Source organism: Athalia rosae, chromosome 3 (assembly GCF_917208135.1).
Source record: "Athalia rosae chromosome 3, iyAthRosa1.1, whole genome shotgun sequence".
NCBI lineage: Eukaryota > Metazoa > Arthropoda > Insecta > Hymenoptera > Athaliidae > Athalia > Athalia rosae.
Window position 1 is genome coordinate 8720559 of NC_064028.1, and position 16019 is coordinate 8736577.

General features: G+C 36.6%; 3 protein-coding genes across 11 annotated transcripts; 1 reads left to right on the forward strand and 2 right to left on the reverse strand.

The window, feature by feature from the left end:
- Window positions 1-689: 689 nt before the first annotated feature.
- Window positions 690-3331, forward strand: LOC105691510 (rRNA-processing protein UTP23 homolog). Its single transcript, XM_012410037.4, has 3 exons — window positions 690-1841; window positions 1923-2146; window positions 2269-3331. The coding sequence occupies exons 1-3, from the start codon at window positions 1722-1724 to the stop codon at window positions 2678-2680; spliced, it is 756 nt and encodes a 251-aa protein (XP_012265460.2). The 5' UTR covers window positions 690-1721; the 3' UTR covers window positions 2681-3331.
- Window positions 2819-8657, reverse strand: LOC105691486 (enhancer of mRNA-decapping protein 4). Of its 8 annotated transcripts, none has more exons than XM_048652968.1 (10): window positions 8527-8657; window positions 8439-8444; window positions 7994-8068; window positions 7688-7893; window positions 7210-7595; window positions 6841-7118; window positions 5109-6757; window positions 4793-5000; window positions 4411-4698; window positions 2819-4288 (listed from the first exon to the last, which is right to left on the reverse strand). In XM_048652968.1, the coding sequence occupies exons 1-10, from the start codon at window positions 8640-8642 to the stop codon at window positions 4099-4101; spliced, it is 3402 nt and encodes a 1133-aa protein (XP_048508925.1). In that variant the 5' UTR covers window positions 8643-8657; the 3' UTR covers window positions 2819-4098. The 8 variants fall into 8 exon arrangements, with proteins under 8 accessions (XP_048508925.1, XP_048508921.1, XP_048508924.1 ...); XM_048652964.1 differs by having other exon boundaries at window positions 4411-4734; XM_048652967.1 differs by having other exon boundaries at window positions 7210-7598.
- Window positions 8658-8943: 286 nt separating this feature from the next.
- On the reverse strand, window positions 8944-15940 carry LOC105691135 (kinesin-like protein KIF20B). Of its 2 annotated transcripts, none has more exons than XM_012409432.3 (16): window positions 15670-15940; window positions 15018-15525; window positions 14259-14880; window positions 13717-14153; window positions 13407-13608; window positions 12887-13307; window positions 12378-12782; window positions 11456-11983; window positions 11071-11364; window positions 10867-10953; window positions 10693-10776; window positions 10352-10592; window positions 9873-10273; window positions 9590-9765; window positions 9292-9415; window positions 8944-9216 (listed from the first exon to the last, which is right to left on the reverse strand). In XM_012409432.3, exons 1-16 carry the CDS (start codon window positions 15682-15684, stop codon window positions 9145-9147), a joined length of 4617 nt encoding a protein of 1538 aa, XP_012264855.2. In that variant the 5' UTR covers window positions 15685-15940; the 3' UTR covers window positions 8944-9144. The 2 variants fall into 2 exon arrangements, with proteins under 2 accessions (XP_012264855.2, XP_048508920.1); XM_048652963.1 differs by having other exon boundaries at window positions 15740-15939.
- Between the last annotated feature and the right edge of the window lie 79 nt (window positions 15941-16019).

Here is a 16019-nt window from a genome sequence, read left to right on the forward strand (position 1 = left end):
GTGAGGCGTAGTTTATATGGAATCTGATCCGCACTCTGAAGATTCAATATGTTCTTCACTTCCTCGATCCAGAATCATTCTATAGGGGATTCATACGACTATGATACCACGTACGCAGCAAAATAATTTCATCAACCAGTAACTAATAATTTCGTTTAATAATATTAAAGTTCTATTTTATTCTTCAAGTCAAATTTTTATTGGTTTTGCAAACTATCAATTGTGAAACGGTATTTTTCAATTTTTGGTCTTGTTTGTGGTTCATTGTTCTTTTAACTCTTCACTTCGATTTCACGAGTGAGTTATTTTATATCTGCAAAGCAATAAATAACACATGACAATTATTGAAATTCAAAACGATATTTGAAATCACTCCACGATAGAAACCACTTCAATTGTTGATAAGAAGAAAAAAAATGATTCTACCTAGATGTATATTAGTGTCTATTTTCAAAAAGGAAGTTGGCTTTCCTCGAGAAAAAAGTAGAGGAAGTGCGGTTTTAAAGTTTCCAAGAACCAATAAAGGATATCCTTATCGAAGGAAATATACTTTTTTTTTTGTTTGTGGTTGGGATTATACTCCGAGATTTCATATGTTGATCTATTTTTAAAAATTAAAATTAAAATTATGGTAAAATGAATAACAATTAAAGTAAGCCATAACATGAACGGTATCACCGAAGGAAAAGTTGAAAAATCAAAATGTTATTCGCAATATGTGCTCCACTAGAAAAATCACTAAATGCCAAATGATAGATGCATCGGTTATACGGTTGTGCGACAGAATGACGGATCAACCCTGTGCAAAATACATTTTCTGCAACTGACAATGAGCATTCGATATATCTATGTTCAATATATCCATGATACCATAGATATATTGAACTAGATCGGACAAGTTCCGAAAAGTCAGAGTCATAAGATAGTAAGTCGTAAAATAAGAGCGTTCAATATATCTATGATGATACCATAATAAAAAATGGGGATTCGTGGAATCAAGTTAGATGAAGATAACGAACGAGCGATTAAGAGTTAGGCTACGACCAAAACCAGTCGTGATGTCTCCATTTTTTTGTTCCAACAAACGAAAAATTAACGATAACCCGTTCATTTCGATAAATAGATCAATTTGGCTATCAGATTCAGATTTCTGAGATTGGGGTACCCCTTTGGATGTTGTCGATCTTTGGTCCCAAACTGAAGTATTTTTGAAATCGATTGTAAATGGAGCTTTGAATTTTTTTCACCGAGATATCTTAATTTTTTTGCACTGAAAAGCGAAAAATTGACGATAACTCGATCAATTTCATAGACAAATCAATTTGGCTTTAGATTCGGATTCCGGAGATCGAAATTCATCAGAATACCATAGAAATACTTTACTCCAAAGTCGAAAAAATCAAGGCATTTCCTTTTAAATTACGATATCAAAGTAAATGTTTTACTCCAATATCAAAAAAAAGTTCTTAGCCCCACCTAATTATAGGCAATTCAACATACGTTCTAGCGAATCAGTCAACGCTAGCGAAGAATGGAAGAATCAGAATCAGCGCTCTCACGGCGGAACCAACGAATTCACGTTGGGCGAAACAAGCGCCAGTCAACGCAAGCGCTTGTGATAACCACGTGTTATTCTGACAGATCAACGAACACACTGGGACACATTTACGTAAACATAGTTCGTTTCTCATGGTAATCATCGAAAGATTGTTAGAAGCAGAATGAAGATCTCACGACACAAAAAAGTGCAAAAGAACCTCAGCTTTTACGTAAATAATTTCGGATTCCGACAGCCATATCAAGTCCTTATAGATGGTACCTTTACATTCGCCGCTCTTCAGGTAAGCATAACCAATAAATATTTTAAACTCCCCACATATTTGAATATCTTAATTTTTTTGTGGTTCTTTCCCTTTCTATAGAACAAATTGAACATACAAGAACAACTGCCTAAATACTTTCAAGCTGGAACCAAACTTTTAACGACACAATGCGTTATTATAGAGACGGAAATTTTGGGCCCAAAAGTTTACGGAGCAATGCTCATAGTGAAACAATTTGCTGTTCACAAATGTGGCCACGAAAAAGAACCTCTGTCAGGTTCTAGATGCCTACGATCCATGATTGGTAAAAATAATCCGAGCAGGTAAAAATTATTTCATGCACTAAAGTTGAGCAAAAAACACTTGTAAATCATTCCTCTTTCCAGAGACAGAAATAGATGCAAAATTTATGGATGAGAAATTTAAATTTGTCTCCTTATTACAGATATATAATAGCCACACAAGATAGAGATCTCCAAGAAAGCATTAGGAAAGTTCCAGGAGTTCCTCTTATTTATCTACATCAAAAAGCTCCGACGCTCGAACAACCCTCTGCAGCAAGTCAGAAACAAGCATCAGATCATCGTAGCATTTCAGTAGGAATGAACGCACAGCAATCAGAGACAATAACACTATTGAAGAAACAATCAGGTTTGTCAGAAGAAAGCGAGAAACCACTGCCAAAAAAGAAACGGAAAAAAAGTGGACCAAATCCGCTAAGTTGTAAAAAAAAAAAAAGAAAATCGGTTACACCTGCTCAAATTGAAAAACAGAAAAACACAGGTAAAGTCAAGAAAAGAAAGAAGATCAAGATTCCACAACACGTTAAAGAAGTTTTGAAAAACCAATCTGTCTAGAAATTTCGTTATAAAGTTTTCAAATCTCTGCGTATACACAATTGAAACAGGTTGTTTGAAGATAGCTGTAATCATAGTTATATGGTTTTTATTTCATGATTCTTAATAATACTCGGCAAAATCAATCGTACGCGTCGGTATATGAAATCAAATTTATTATTCAATATTTGTGATAATAAAGTATTTGCTTATCTCCGGCCCCTCTGAATCGTGCATAATCTATACGTCTTTTACAATATGCAATCAATAGGGCAGTTCTCTTCTCAATAGTTAGGAATAGCGATTAAATTTAATTACATAATGAAATGATAAGATATTTAGTAACAAGATTAACGTATTAGGAAGGTACCGGACGCGTCGTCTTATTTTGCTTTCTCATCTTCAGTTTGTTTTGTGCTAAGAACGACACTCACTTTTCTAATTAACATTCTACTTGATATTGTACATATTTGTACATACCTAACGTTATTACACAGGAATATCTGCACCATAAATACCCGATAATGCAAGAAGGGCTTCAATTCTGATGATTAAATCTATGGAGATTAATAAAGTTTTATAGGAATTGTATTAAAATACAACTACATATATGTATAAGAAGACAATTGCAGAGATTAGAGTGAATAAAATTATTATCATAATGAAAAAGAATGAAATTTGTTTTGAATGCACAGAATAATAAACGCCCAATGCTATTATATTATGAGCATGCAAAATATGATATGATTATGAGCGTTATCCCGCAATTTGAATTCAAGTTTGCCAATTTGTTTAATTCGTTGAAATGCACGACGGTTGAAGGCCTAAGAAGGAATAGCACAGAACAAGTGAAGCCTCTTTTTCCAACAAACAATATCGTTCGACTCAAGAGTAGGTTGAGAATAATTATAAAAAAGGGAAACAAAATTTTAGATCTAAATTCTTCGAATGTTCCAATTGAATATCAATAAGTGATACTAATATTTCTCTCACTGACTTGTTCGAAGGATACCTATCTGGTTAATACACCGGTGTACAAAGATCTGCAATCGCCATATTCTATCAGTATTTTTTCACAAGAGGAAAAGTTCTGACACGTATTTAGCTGCGTGAGGCTGTTTAAGCTGAAAGAAATTTCAATATCTACTCGAGCTTCAGGGATGTCAGTCTGGAGAATTAATTGGAAGAAAACAGAAGGCAATAATGAAAGTTCGATTTGTCAAACGTGTTCAAGGTTATCATCAAAGTCAAGATTGTATCACCTAAATAATTTTCAGTACCTGTTTCATAACTCACAATGCAAATAATGATTAGAGATAATTACGCTTGCAGTCTTTGATGTGCCGTTTCTTTGTTATTTTGAAACATACACAAGGTCACCTCGGTCTTTTTTCTTAAAATATGAACTTAAACTACAACTGTATTTAACAAAATTTGAATCACAGACTTTGGGTTCGTAGGGCTTTGGCAGCCATAGCTAACATTTTCATCTGCCTAGCCGATCGATGAAGTGGATTGGCTGCCACAAATGCTGCCAATTGGTTCTGCAAAGTTAATAGGACGGTTCCCATGTGTCCATGAGTTACCGGGTCTTCCGGATTCAAATTCATCACAGCTTCTTCCAACCATCTGAAACAAATCATGAATCTATATATTCAGCGCTTACACATTGATGGTAGGTGAATAACTTTTTTTTTCATCTTCAAAAGAGAATGTATATCAAAAAATTCGAACGTGCAGGATGAGATTACCTGTATTTCAATTCAGTTCTATGTCCCAAGTCAGCAGATAGTTGTTGTATCAATGATAGAAGAACGGGTTGTTGAAGTAAGCAACGTGCACCACCTGGAGCAGGTGGTGTTGCAAATACTCGGCTTGGTTCTGTACGTTCGCAAACAAGAACAACAAGGTTCAAATCACTGGCACTCAATGCTTGCTGGAATGCTGCGTTCAGCTGACCTCTTTGCAAGAGATTTAGAACTCTTGCTTGAGCATCAGCCCCTACTGGAGTTGAAGGACCAGGAGTCGTTGCCCGTGATCTAGAGATAATTTCCAGTTTTCCAAACAGTCTTTCTCTTAAATGAATTTTATAATGAGATTTGAAAAGAGTTAAATTGCAAAATTTCAGCTCACCTTGCACCAGATATTTCTGTAAGATGCTGGCTAAAATTTTCTCTGATTGTATCGCGAACTACTCTAGTAGTTCCTTCCTGTATGACTCTGACTCCTTTAGTAAGTTCGTTTTGCAGTTCCTGACGAACCGTTGCTGCAAGGGCTTCGCTTTGCTGTTCGTTTCTTCGCTGTCTTTGCTTATCTGCTACTGCATCGACATTTTGAATGTCTGACAAAAAAAATGATAAGAAACTGATGTGCAAGAAGTGTAAAACCAGTTTTTCACTATAATTTACGATTACCAAACCTTCATTGAAATCAAATACTTGATACTTACATTCACGAGTTCCTCTAGAAAAGGCATCTTGAACTTGTCTAAACATAGTCTGGCATGCCCTCTCCATTCCCGGTAGGAGTACGTTTGTGAAAGCTTCTTTAAAAACGCTATCAAGTGCTGGTTTAGCAGCATTAGCAGCTGCCAGGGTGAGGGTATCGCGTATGTGAGCACCATTCACCAACTGGGTAAGATTTTCTTTCATGAGTTCATCCATGTGAGAAACATCAAGGCGCAGCTGATGCCTCAAAGGATCAAGTGCACCATCTACTATTTGTGGTAAATTTTTTTCTAATTTTCCCGTAATAGTGCTTTCGAGAGAATGGAGGACCTCCTGTTGGCGAGACAGCTGAACCAGTAATGTTTGTTCCATAGATGTGTTTTGCTGTTGAGTAGCCCTGGCTAATGCCGACTCAACCCGATTCGCCATGGGAGTATCTTGCCTCAATCTAGTAACTTCAGATCTTAATTCTCTCAGTTCCTGCTGCTGGTCTTGAACCATTTTCAAAATAGCATCAAGCTTTGTAGTGAGTGCAAGAATATGTCCATCATCCGTAACACGCCATTTGTTTTCTTCAGTTCGGGTGGTTTCTATTCGAGGTTCAGGTAAATCAATCTTTGGTATGTTATTTGCAATCTCTGTATCCTGGTCGCTGGCAGCAAACTTTTCAGGTTTTTCTATATCCGGAACATTAACTTCTTTTAATAACTCAATAGGAATACCAGGCCAAATCTCTGCAACAGCTGTTTCTGAATCTGGCTTAGTTTCCGCCTCAGCTTCTGGGACACCCAGAGAAAAGATCTCTCTAACTTCTCTTGAAGGACTGCTTCCTCCGCTGGCTGGGGCTTGCTCTCCTATTTCGCTTGTTGCTAAAGGAGGTTCAGATGAATTTAACGCTTGAACAACCTGCACAAGTGAGGGACTCGCTGACAAAACCGCTCCTAGATCAGGGCTTGCAGAATTAGAGTCTGAATTGTTTCCTTCTTTCTTAGCTGGTGAGCTGAATGCATCAGGTGTCATTAGGTTCAGACCTGTATTGTGGTTGGAAGATGCTGCCTCGATAGCTGCAACGACCGTCAATTCCTCATCTCCGTTCTCTTCCACTTCACCGTTCTGGTTAACAGCAGCTATACCTGGTAAATCTTCCATGTAATCTAGAGAGTCATGGGTTAAAGTGTCCATTAGACAATGACCGTCAACTTGCATCGCTGGTCTAAATGCAATGTGACACTCTTGCAGAGATTTTGGTTGAACTAAATACATCCTGACTACCAGCTGATCTTCTGATTCATCTTCTAATGGGCATAAATCTTCGAGAGATTCTCCTGTGGGTCTAACTCTTCGTTGTCCAGCATCTACTATGCCAAAACTCAGAATTGGATAAGGCAACAAGAATTCTGATATTGTATTCACACAAGCTAGGGCATCTGCGCTATCCTTAGCTAGACTGAGTATGTACAGAACTTTGTTGTATATATCAGAAAGTAGAAGATACCCGGCGCTCAAGTCAAGTCCCGCTTTCAAGACTGGTGTTTTCCCGTTCAAAGGAGCGAATTTAATCGTCTGTAAGCAGGTCCAAGACTCGCACGACCAGACTTTCAATTCAGAGTTATTATCACAGCCAGTTACTGCAAATCTCCAGAATTGTGCACTATACAAAACCAAATAACATAATGTGAATTCTATTTGCGTGAAACAAGATAAAATGTACATATACAATGACCAGAAACCTACTCAGGTTGATAATTTTTGTGGTCATCTAAAAAAAATAGAGATGAAATTGGACGACCAGCATGAGGTCTCCATTGATGCAGGCACCTCGGTTGTTGCTGATTGCCATGTTGAGTATTATTGCTTTGCATGTAAACTTGGAAGAATTTTATCTCGCCATCAAGACTTGCCGTAGCAAGAGCAGTACCATCTGGACTGAACGTCGCCTCAACTATCGTACCAGAGTGTTGATTGATCTCCATCATTCCCCCCCATTCTTCGTTTTGTGAAACGTCTGAGACCTGCTTCAGGCAACAATGATGAAAACAATCCGATATTTTTTGGAATAATAGATTAAAAAATTAAAACAAGTTTGCAAAGTTTCATAATGACCTTGATGGGTCCTGGTCCAAGTCTTGCAGCAACAGCTGCGACTGACCAAAGTTCTGCTTTAGACCCACGAGTCAGGACTAAAAGTTTGGAAACTTCATCACCTTCGGCAGGTTCATCCTCAGGGATATAGGGGCACCATATGACACGATGGCTAGTTGGGGATGTATCCTCTGCATCGACTTGTAATATCAAAGTACATACTAATTTCAGAGGCATAGATTCTATGGAATGCACAAACAAACTTCCCGAATGATCAATGCAAGCCAAGAGGGCACTATTAATGTGTGCAAAAGCCAAATCTTGTACAGCGCCTTTCATTCCCCTAAGCAATGCACGCTGTTCTCTGTCTTTGTACACAACCCGAACAACACCTCCTCCTGTACCTCCTGCTGCAAGAAGGTAATATGATAATGTAATACAATATCCTCAAGCTTCTCTTATCTCGAATAATGATCCTTGAGAAAGTTTTCAATGGCACCTTTAATGCCATAGGCAAGATATTTTCCAGACATATGAACAGCGAGTAATTGTCCTGTATAGAATCTAAGTTCCCATGTAAAATCGACAATGTTTTTAAGCTTGACTTTAGAACTTCCATGATCATGTCCACCAGGAGATGGAACAATGGTAACATCAGTGCTGAATAATTCAACAGAGTGTTGGTCTTCATGGCCATTGAATTCTCTATAAAAATTTAAATATGATTGATGCATCAGATTATTATCACCAAGAGTTTATCATGGCAATTAGCTATGTAAAAATAAATCTCGAATAATTTGCTTACACAGTTTGCGGATATTGGAAAGGCCTGAGATTTTCCTCGTTTGGTTTAATCATTGTAATAGTGTTTGATGGTTTTCTGAAACAAGTTAATTTTTTAGTAATAAGTAACAAGGATCATGGATTCATAACATTTTTTTTATCTCTTCAATAACGGGGAGGATTCTAACCCCTAACCGGTGACACGCTACCACGATAAAAGTTTGTTGTAAAATAAATTGTCTTACCCGTCATACAAGTACATACAAGAATATACATACATATACGTCTATATATTCATACGCTACACCGAAGTTTAGATTCTGATTCTGACTGGCCAATACTCAATTAACGAAACATCCCTCCACCGATCATCTATCACGTACAGATTAACTCTGTATCGGAACTTGGAATTTTGGCAAAGATTGAAGAACTCAACTTGAAATGTCAGGATTTCACCATAGACCTACCGTGTGCTAGAAAAACGTAACGCCGATGAAGAATAGAGTTATTATATACATGTATAGAGTTCAGTGGAAAGAACAGGCTGGTATTTACCTAGGTTTGCCAGCCAGATTTGGCCTCTGTCCGTTACCACTTCGGACTACTTCGAAAGCTTCGAACACTCTGCTTCGAACATGTCTATGCTTCGAACCGCTTCGAACGATCGCCATATTTTAGAAAAACTTCCGGTAGTATTTAAATTTCCACCGCCAAATATCAACTTCAGTTTGCAAAATCAATATCATCGTTGAGAACCCGCATCGGCATTATTATTCAATCTTCACGGTAATACAGTTGAAGAACCAGGGTATTATGAAGCATGGAAATATTGAACGTATTATACTTTGGGACCATCCAATGTTCTTTACTAGGAAACCCGAGAATTTCATCTCGAGAACAACGTGCAAACACCAGTAGACAAACGAATTTACACGGACAATAATAAAGTTCAGTCAACGGTTTTTTATTCAGAAAAAAGTAAATCAGGTCCTTCAAAAATTATGCTACATAAGGAATTATTGTATCACTTTTTTTCCTACATCCGTAAATCCGTACGGATTTTTGTATTCAATGAGAGAAGTTATACAATATAGCATAGCGGTATAATGGAATGGGTTATGGTTAAATATGTAATGCAAATATTTAGCTTACTAGGCTTACTAATGTAAAAAATTATTTTCTTCTGTTCCTTAAGATACGTGACGGCATTGGCGGAGAACTTGCTGGTTCTGGTTTGGGCACGCACTGAAATAAAAGTTATACACAGATAGTTAGGGAACACAGAAATCTTAGAAATATGGTTCACTGAATGCTGAGTACCTCAGATGCTTCGAGATCCAAGTAATTATCTTCTTGAAGTGCGAAGAGTTTTTTTTTTCTTGGTTTCCTTTTTTCTGAGGAAGGAATGGTTGGTAGTGCTAGAGCAGTTCGTCTCGTTACTCTCCTGAAAGAAATTCTCACTTATATAGGCGAAAACTCATACTACTGATAAATCAAACAAAATATAAGATCAACAAGTGCTATTGCATAGTACAATGATTCTAGATTCTTGATGTAGCAACTTATAGTTTCGCTGGATTATTCATTTCTTGAATAACCTGTGACGCTATTTACTCACTTTGACTCACTACGTTCAGAGCCAGACAATTCGATGTCTGCATTTGTTTGGGCAATTAGACCAGGTACGTTTTTTCTTCGTCTTTGTTTCGAGTGTACCTCATGTTTGGTACTTTCATCCTCCGAAGTATGAACCACGTTTTCTTTTTCTTCCTCCATGGATTGGGACTTCTTAAGCTACTCGAATTAATCAAAAATTTTTAATGATTGCTAAATATAGATTTCAACAAGTCATGAGATTTTAGGTCTCGTTATATTTTTTCTATTCACATCCCCGATATTACCTCCCCGGTATTTTTACTGATGTCCTCTCGGAGCTGTTCGACCAAAGCTTCATACCTCTGAATGGTCTCATCTCGGTTCTTACTGAACGATTCCATTTCACGTTCTTTGTCATCAAACTTTCGCCTTAAATCATCATATTTTATTCTCAATAGTTTGGTATCAGCTTCTTTATCATTTGCACTTTCATGCAGCAGAGCTACATGATCAGCATTTTGTTCCAGAGTCTGAATTTGCATTTCCAATTTCTCTATTTTCAATTGTGACGACTTATCAAGTCTTATCAAAGCTGCCTCAGTTTCAGCAAGAGATTTTTTAGCTCTTTCCAATTCCTGCAGCGTATCTTTCACCTCCTTTTCCATTACCGAGTCTCTTGAATTCAGTTGAATCAAAGTTTTCATCTCTGGAAATATCGTGTAAAAAATATAATAGCCGATAAACCTAACGAAACTTAAGCATTAAGCGTATTAAAAATCATTACCTCTTTGTAGAGATAGAGTTTCTGCTTCTTTTTCTTGTTCACGGCTCATTGATGCTTGTAATTCATTCTCCAATGATTTTAACTGTTCGTAGTCCTTATCTAGTTTTATTTGCAAATGAGCTTTTTCAGCTTCACATATTTTCAATTGATCATCTAACATTGCTATTTGTTTTTGCAAATCGCCTATTTCTTCAAGGTTCTCTTCAAGTTTTGTAATCTTGCCAACATGGCTCTTTAAAAGCTGAAAGAGTTTAGTTTGATATCACAATATCATAAAATTTCTGCAGTTGGACTTGATGGAACAACTGATGATATCATATCAATAATTCATGGAAATCTACCTGCTCTTTCTCCGCATCTCTCTGCTTGGCAGCAGAGATGTCATTTTCCAGATTGGTAATGTAATTTATATGTTCTAATATGCACTAAAATATAGACACAAGTAAATACAAATAGTCAAACAAATTATACGTCAGGTCCGGTGCTACTAGTAAGGGATGGTGTTTATACTTTACCTTGGTGGATACTTCTTGTAATTTTTCAAGTGTTTTCGATAATTCAATTTCCAAGGAGGCAACCTTTTTCAAAGTTATTTCCATCACCTAAGAATAACTTAATATTAGCAATATTAGCAATGTTTTAAATCATATTTCGCCTAGTTTTCATGATATACACGGTAGAATTGACTGTTTTTCTTATAATATCCTGACAGTTCGTACCTCTGATTTTTCCCTATCTTTATCTTCCCAATGTTTTTTATAGTTTTGCAATTCTAGGAGCTCAATCTCGTACTGCATTAATTTACTTGTTAGGTCTTCTTTTTCGCGTTCGGTTTCTTCCAACTTTTTAATAGTATTAATCAATTGGGTTCCCGAGTTATGCATTTCACTTTCAACCAATTGTAACGAGTTTTTGTATTCTGCGATCTCTCGTTGACAACTTTCAAATGAAGTTTGTAAGGAAACGTACCGCTGCTCAGCATCACTCAATTTTTGGCTCAATTCTTTCACAAGCTATTATCAAAAAATAAATCATTCCAAATTTCTATCATCACCTAAAATTTTTAAAATCACCACCTTCTTTAAATTGTGAAAATAAACTCACTACAGACTCAGACGGATTTTCTTCTTTCAGATCACCATGATCTCCTTCAAACTTCTTGACTTTTGGGCTCACTATTTTGTCGACCTTATTTTCAATCATTCTGCTCGAAATCACTTTGAGAAGTTTAGCACTTTCATCCTGAGGTTCATACTCATCATTAATCACTTCGATCTTGATGGTGTCCCAATTATCTTTTGCATTTGCATCATCACTAAACACGAAGCTAGTTTGGCAGTCTGCGTTTTTACTTGCAGTTTTTGCTGCTTCAACATCTTTCAAACTTTTTATTTGCTCTGTAATTTCACATAGAGTAGCTTTGGTCAAATTTAATTCTTCCCGGAGATCTTTCGTATGATTGCTGCTTTGAAGTAATCTCTGCTTCAGCAATGCGTTTTCGTTTTCTCCGTCGAGAACTTTGGATTTCAAGCCTTCCATCTTTTCATCTTTTATTGCAATTAACTCTTTCAAATCCTTCACTTCCAGAGTTATACCACCAAGCTCGTCTTTTAATTTTCCGAGTTCTAATAACTATAACATAATAAATATTTAATGCAGTGAGCTGCAAATCTAGCAAAGTTTGAAATTAAAAATAGAGAGAAATCAGAATTCAGAAATCATTCATTGACCATAAAACATGAGACTCCCTAAGAACTATAAATATCATTATGAAATGAAGCACAATAAACCGGAAAAATATGAAAGTTACACCAGAATAAAGCTGTGCATAAAAAACAAACCTTCGGACAAGCTATAAGAACAGGTAGAAATTAGAATCAGATTAAATAAAAATGAATATACCTAGGAAAAGTATAGGAATCAATCGTGAAACAGAATTAGAAAATAAATAAAGGCTGTGTGAAGAAGATAACATGCATTCTGAAAATAATACAAAATTGAAATTTATCATCGAAGCAAATTATACCTGTTCTTTCTTAATGGAATCGTCAGCAGCACTATTTACTTGGGTATCTTGAGCGCGTGCAATCTCTTCGTCCAAGCATTTCTGTAACTTCTCTTTCTCGTTATAAAGTACCAAACAATTAGCATCCGATTTATGCCATCTGTCCTCAGCATTATGCGATTTTTCCTCAGCATCGGCTAAGACCTTGGCATAAGCCTCTAGCTTTTCTTCAAGATCCTCAATATTCTTTGTACTACCTACTAAACAAATGTTAGCTTGCTCAATTTGTTCTGAAAGATCAGCTATCAATTCTGTTGCTTTCATTAGCTGTTCATCTCTCTTTTCGATGGTCTTTTCCAGTTCTGATTCAACCTCAGTGATTCGCAACCATTCTGCTTTTGCCTCATCTAAATACTCTTTCAGGGACTAGATAGAACGAATTATAATTTACAAGTTGTAATAGCCATTGTTTTGAAAACATTATTATGCTAATTTACGCGGTGTATCAAAGATAACTGAATCTACTCTACCTTGATTTGCTCCTCTCGAGCAGACAATTGTTTTTTAAGCTCTTCAATAATTCTGCTGGGTTCTTCGCTGCAGCTGATATCATTTTGGGCAGCGATCAAGAGAGTTCTACAATTCTGCAGATCTTTTTTCACCAGAGAAAGTTCGAGAACAATATGATTATTTTCTAGTTTCAATTTCTCTTCAGATTCACGTAGTTCCTTGACACTTTTTTTCAGAGTTTCAATTTTGGCTGTGAGCTGTGTATTCTCAGCCTCAAGTTCTTCGATACTGGCATTTTCCTCAGCATCAGTACTGAGACTGAGACTGCTTTGTTGTCTTTGCGATAATAGGTTTAATTTAGCCTCGTAATAATCTTTGAGTTGCTCTACCGACCATTCAAGCATTTCTTCTTGCTGTTCTTCCATATCTTGTAATCGATTTCTATAATTATTCAAAAAATTCACGTAAAAACTTTACCAACACATCCGGTAATTCTCACAAAAAAAAAATTCATATAATATATTATATATGTGTATATACTTGAAGTTCGTCTCGAGGTCTGAGATTATAACGGAGTACATTTTTGACATTTCGTCACGAATTTCAAAGTCTGTGTTCAGTAGAGATACTTTTAGCTTTGCTATTTCCTTTTTCAATTTCTTATTCTCCCTCACTACTTCATCATATTCTTCCAGATGAATATATTCTGCTCTTTCCGTGCTTGCACAAGATTCATCCCCTACTACAAAAAAAACAAAGATTGTATACAATTCCAATTACTCTTCATGAGCAATACAGTGGGACTGAAATCATCCTGAAGATTTATTGGTTTTTCATTTCCTTTACTCACTAACACTCTCAAATTTGGTCAAGTCCCAATCAGTAACAGTCTTGATACTCTGCGAGACAAGTTGCGAGAACCTTGTACTAGAAGTCCTTCTTTTGGCACGTGCAACAGGTTCGACGACTATTTGTTTAGCGATGGCAGAGAAATTCAGAACATTTTGAGTTTCGACATGCAAATCAGGAGAAGGATTGACATTTACAATAAGAGCAATATGTTCTTTTCCGGACAAAGCACTTTGGAATAATCGGGTTAGTTTGGACTCTCTAAATGGTCCTATTACTTCATACTTGGGCTTTGCTACTTGCCCTTCAAAAATGGATTTCAAACACCTCCCGAGAACTAGAAGACTCGTGTTTATATTTTGGGCCTCTTTTAAACGCTCGCCAGCGTTCAGCGTTTTTTTTAATCGTTCTGATCCAGCCAGATCGCAGAACGAAAATCTAAGAAAGAAAGTTATTCATCTATGATTAAGTATCATGGAGGTGGGAATATTCGATACCAGCTCCAATCCATAAATAAAATAGATGCAGAAATTCCAAACTCACGTGCTAACTTCTACATGTGCCGGTGAATTTTCCTTGTGATATTTCAACAGTTTGACAGTGAAAATAGAGTGAGAGCGAGAACTTCGTGCATTCAAAGTAGTAGATGCGACTTTCAAGTTATATTGACCCGCCATCAAAAGCTGATATGCCTCTGAGCCAGAATTTACGCATACCATTTTAAGGCCTTTAATGAATGCCTTTCCATTGCTATCGGTAGCCAATTTCAAAGGTACCCTCTTTTTGGGGCAATCATTCGACAGCAAATCATGAATAGTCTCGTTGTATATTTCAGCAAATGAGACCCAAATTGAATAATCACTGTCACTGATTTTGCAGGGCTTTTGTGGCGACTCATTCTGTAAAATTTGTTGCATAGCCATGTAAGCTTGAATGTATTGACTTTTATCTATCGGCCCAAACGAAAGCAGTTTCACTTTCAAGTCCAACTCATAGGCTTGATCACTTGCATCAAGACTAACAACTTCTGTGTTGTAGAGAGGCTTATAGCACGGAACAGGTCGCGGATTTAAATTGTTAAAAATGAATTCTAACGCTCGGGGTATTATACCCGGAGAGGACGTGGTTCCCTGAAGGGTATAAGATTTTCCTGCATTAGTTGTTCCTGAAATAAATATGTTATAATAAGATATCCAATGAATAGAAAATCAGTTCCATTTCAGATAATTTGATATTACGCCTGATGTTTTTGGTAAAATTAATCATTTTGAACAATTATCAGCTAATTGAATATCTACTTACCATAACTCATTACAGTTCCAGTTTGTCCGTTCAAAAGATTAATCATCTGTTGTTCAATTATTGTCTCAAAAAGTTGCCGTTGAGTTGTTTCTGGTCCAAATGTAGAAGTGAATGTAAACTTTCTAGACAACGTGTCATTTCCCTTGGGTCTCTTGAATGAACTACAATTAAAGTCTGGACTAGGAAGTCTGGTCAATAATGTATTCGAATCCAAAATCTCATAGGCCATTTCATGTTCTTTGGTCAACTCTGCTTTCTTTGTTAATGGCCTCATCCTAAGGTAGACCCTAATAGTACTGGATAAAGCTGATATTGATTGTAATGAGGAGTACGACCCTCTTGAGTCTGATTCCTCATCCTCAAAAAGAGATTGTAATTTTTTGTTACTCTGCTTCAAAGGAACATTCACCTGCCCACATGCTAGAATGCTGGGGTCTCTCTCATAGATGGTAGACTTTTGCATTGTTTCGTTACTTGAAGGTCTGATCGATGCTAGAGTGTCATCCATCTATAAAACCACAAAGATCCATTAAATTCACGAGGGTAATCAGAAGATTGAATCATTTAATAATAAATCAGCAGGGTCCTTGATAAGACTATCTGTATAAAAAGGTTGAAAGGTTTAAAACAAAGTGTCAAAAAAAACTTTTACTTGTGTGGATGGCATGATAAGAGAAATATCACAGCACTTTGCAATGTTATTCACAAATCACATATCTGACCTTCAGTGAATTTTCTGAAAAGATGTATAGTTCTATCAACGCGTACTGCAATACGCTGCAATTGTCAAAACGGTTCCACCATTGAAGTTCGAATTCAAAAACCGTTGGTTACAAACTGGTAATTGTTATATTTCATTTTCATTGGCTGCACTGTATACCTATCGTATTTACATTCACTTCAAGCAGCCAGCGCCCCCTCATGATGGTTCTCTCGATTTCATCTGACGATCAGAAACTACAATTTCAGTCGTAACGCCGCGTGACAGTTTCTGTTCCACGT

Coding starts and splice junctions, on each gene's coding strand:
- LOC105691510 (XM_012410037.4), top strand. CDS start 1,722: ATGAAGATCTCACGACACAAAAAAGTGCAAAAGAACCTCAGCTTTTAC. Junction 1,842..1,922: donor TTACATTCGCCGCTCTTCAG/GTAAGCATAACC, acceptor CCCTTTCTATAG/AACAAATTGAACATACAAGA. Junction 2,147..2,268: donor GGTAAAAATAATCCGAGCAG/GTAAAAATTATT, acceptor TCCTTATTACAG/ATATATAATAGCCACACAAG.
- LOC105691486 (XM_020855422.3), bottom strand. CDS start 8,642: ATGGCGATCGTTCGAAGCGGTTCGAAGCATAGACATGTTCGAAGCAGA. Junction 7,599..7,687: donor TCTTGCCTATGGCATTAAAG/GTGCCATTGAAA, acceptor ACCTTCTTGCAG/CAGGAGGTACAGGAGGAGGT. Junction 5,001..5,108: donor TTCTAGAGGAACTCGTGAAT/GTAAGTATCAAG, acceptor TTTTTTTGTCAG/ACATTCAAAATGTCGATGCA.
- LOC105691135 (XM_012409432.3), bottom strand. Junction 13,609..13,716: donor GACCAAATTTGAGAGTGTTA/GTGAGTAAAGGA, acceptor TTTTTTTTGTAG/TAGGGGATGAATCTTGTGCA. Junction 10,954..11,070: donor AAGATAGGGAAAAATCAGAG/GTACGAACTGTC, acceptor AGTTATTCTTAG/GTGATGGAAATAACTTTGAA.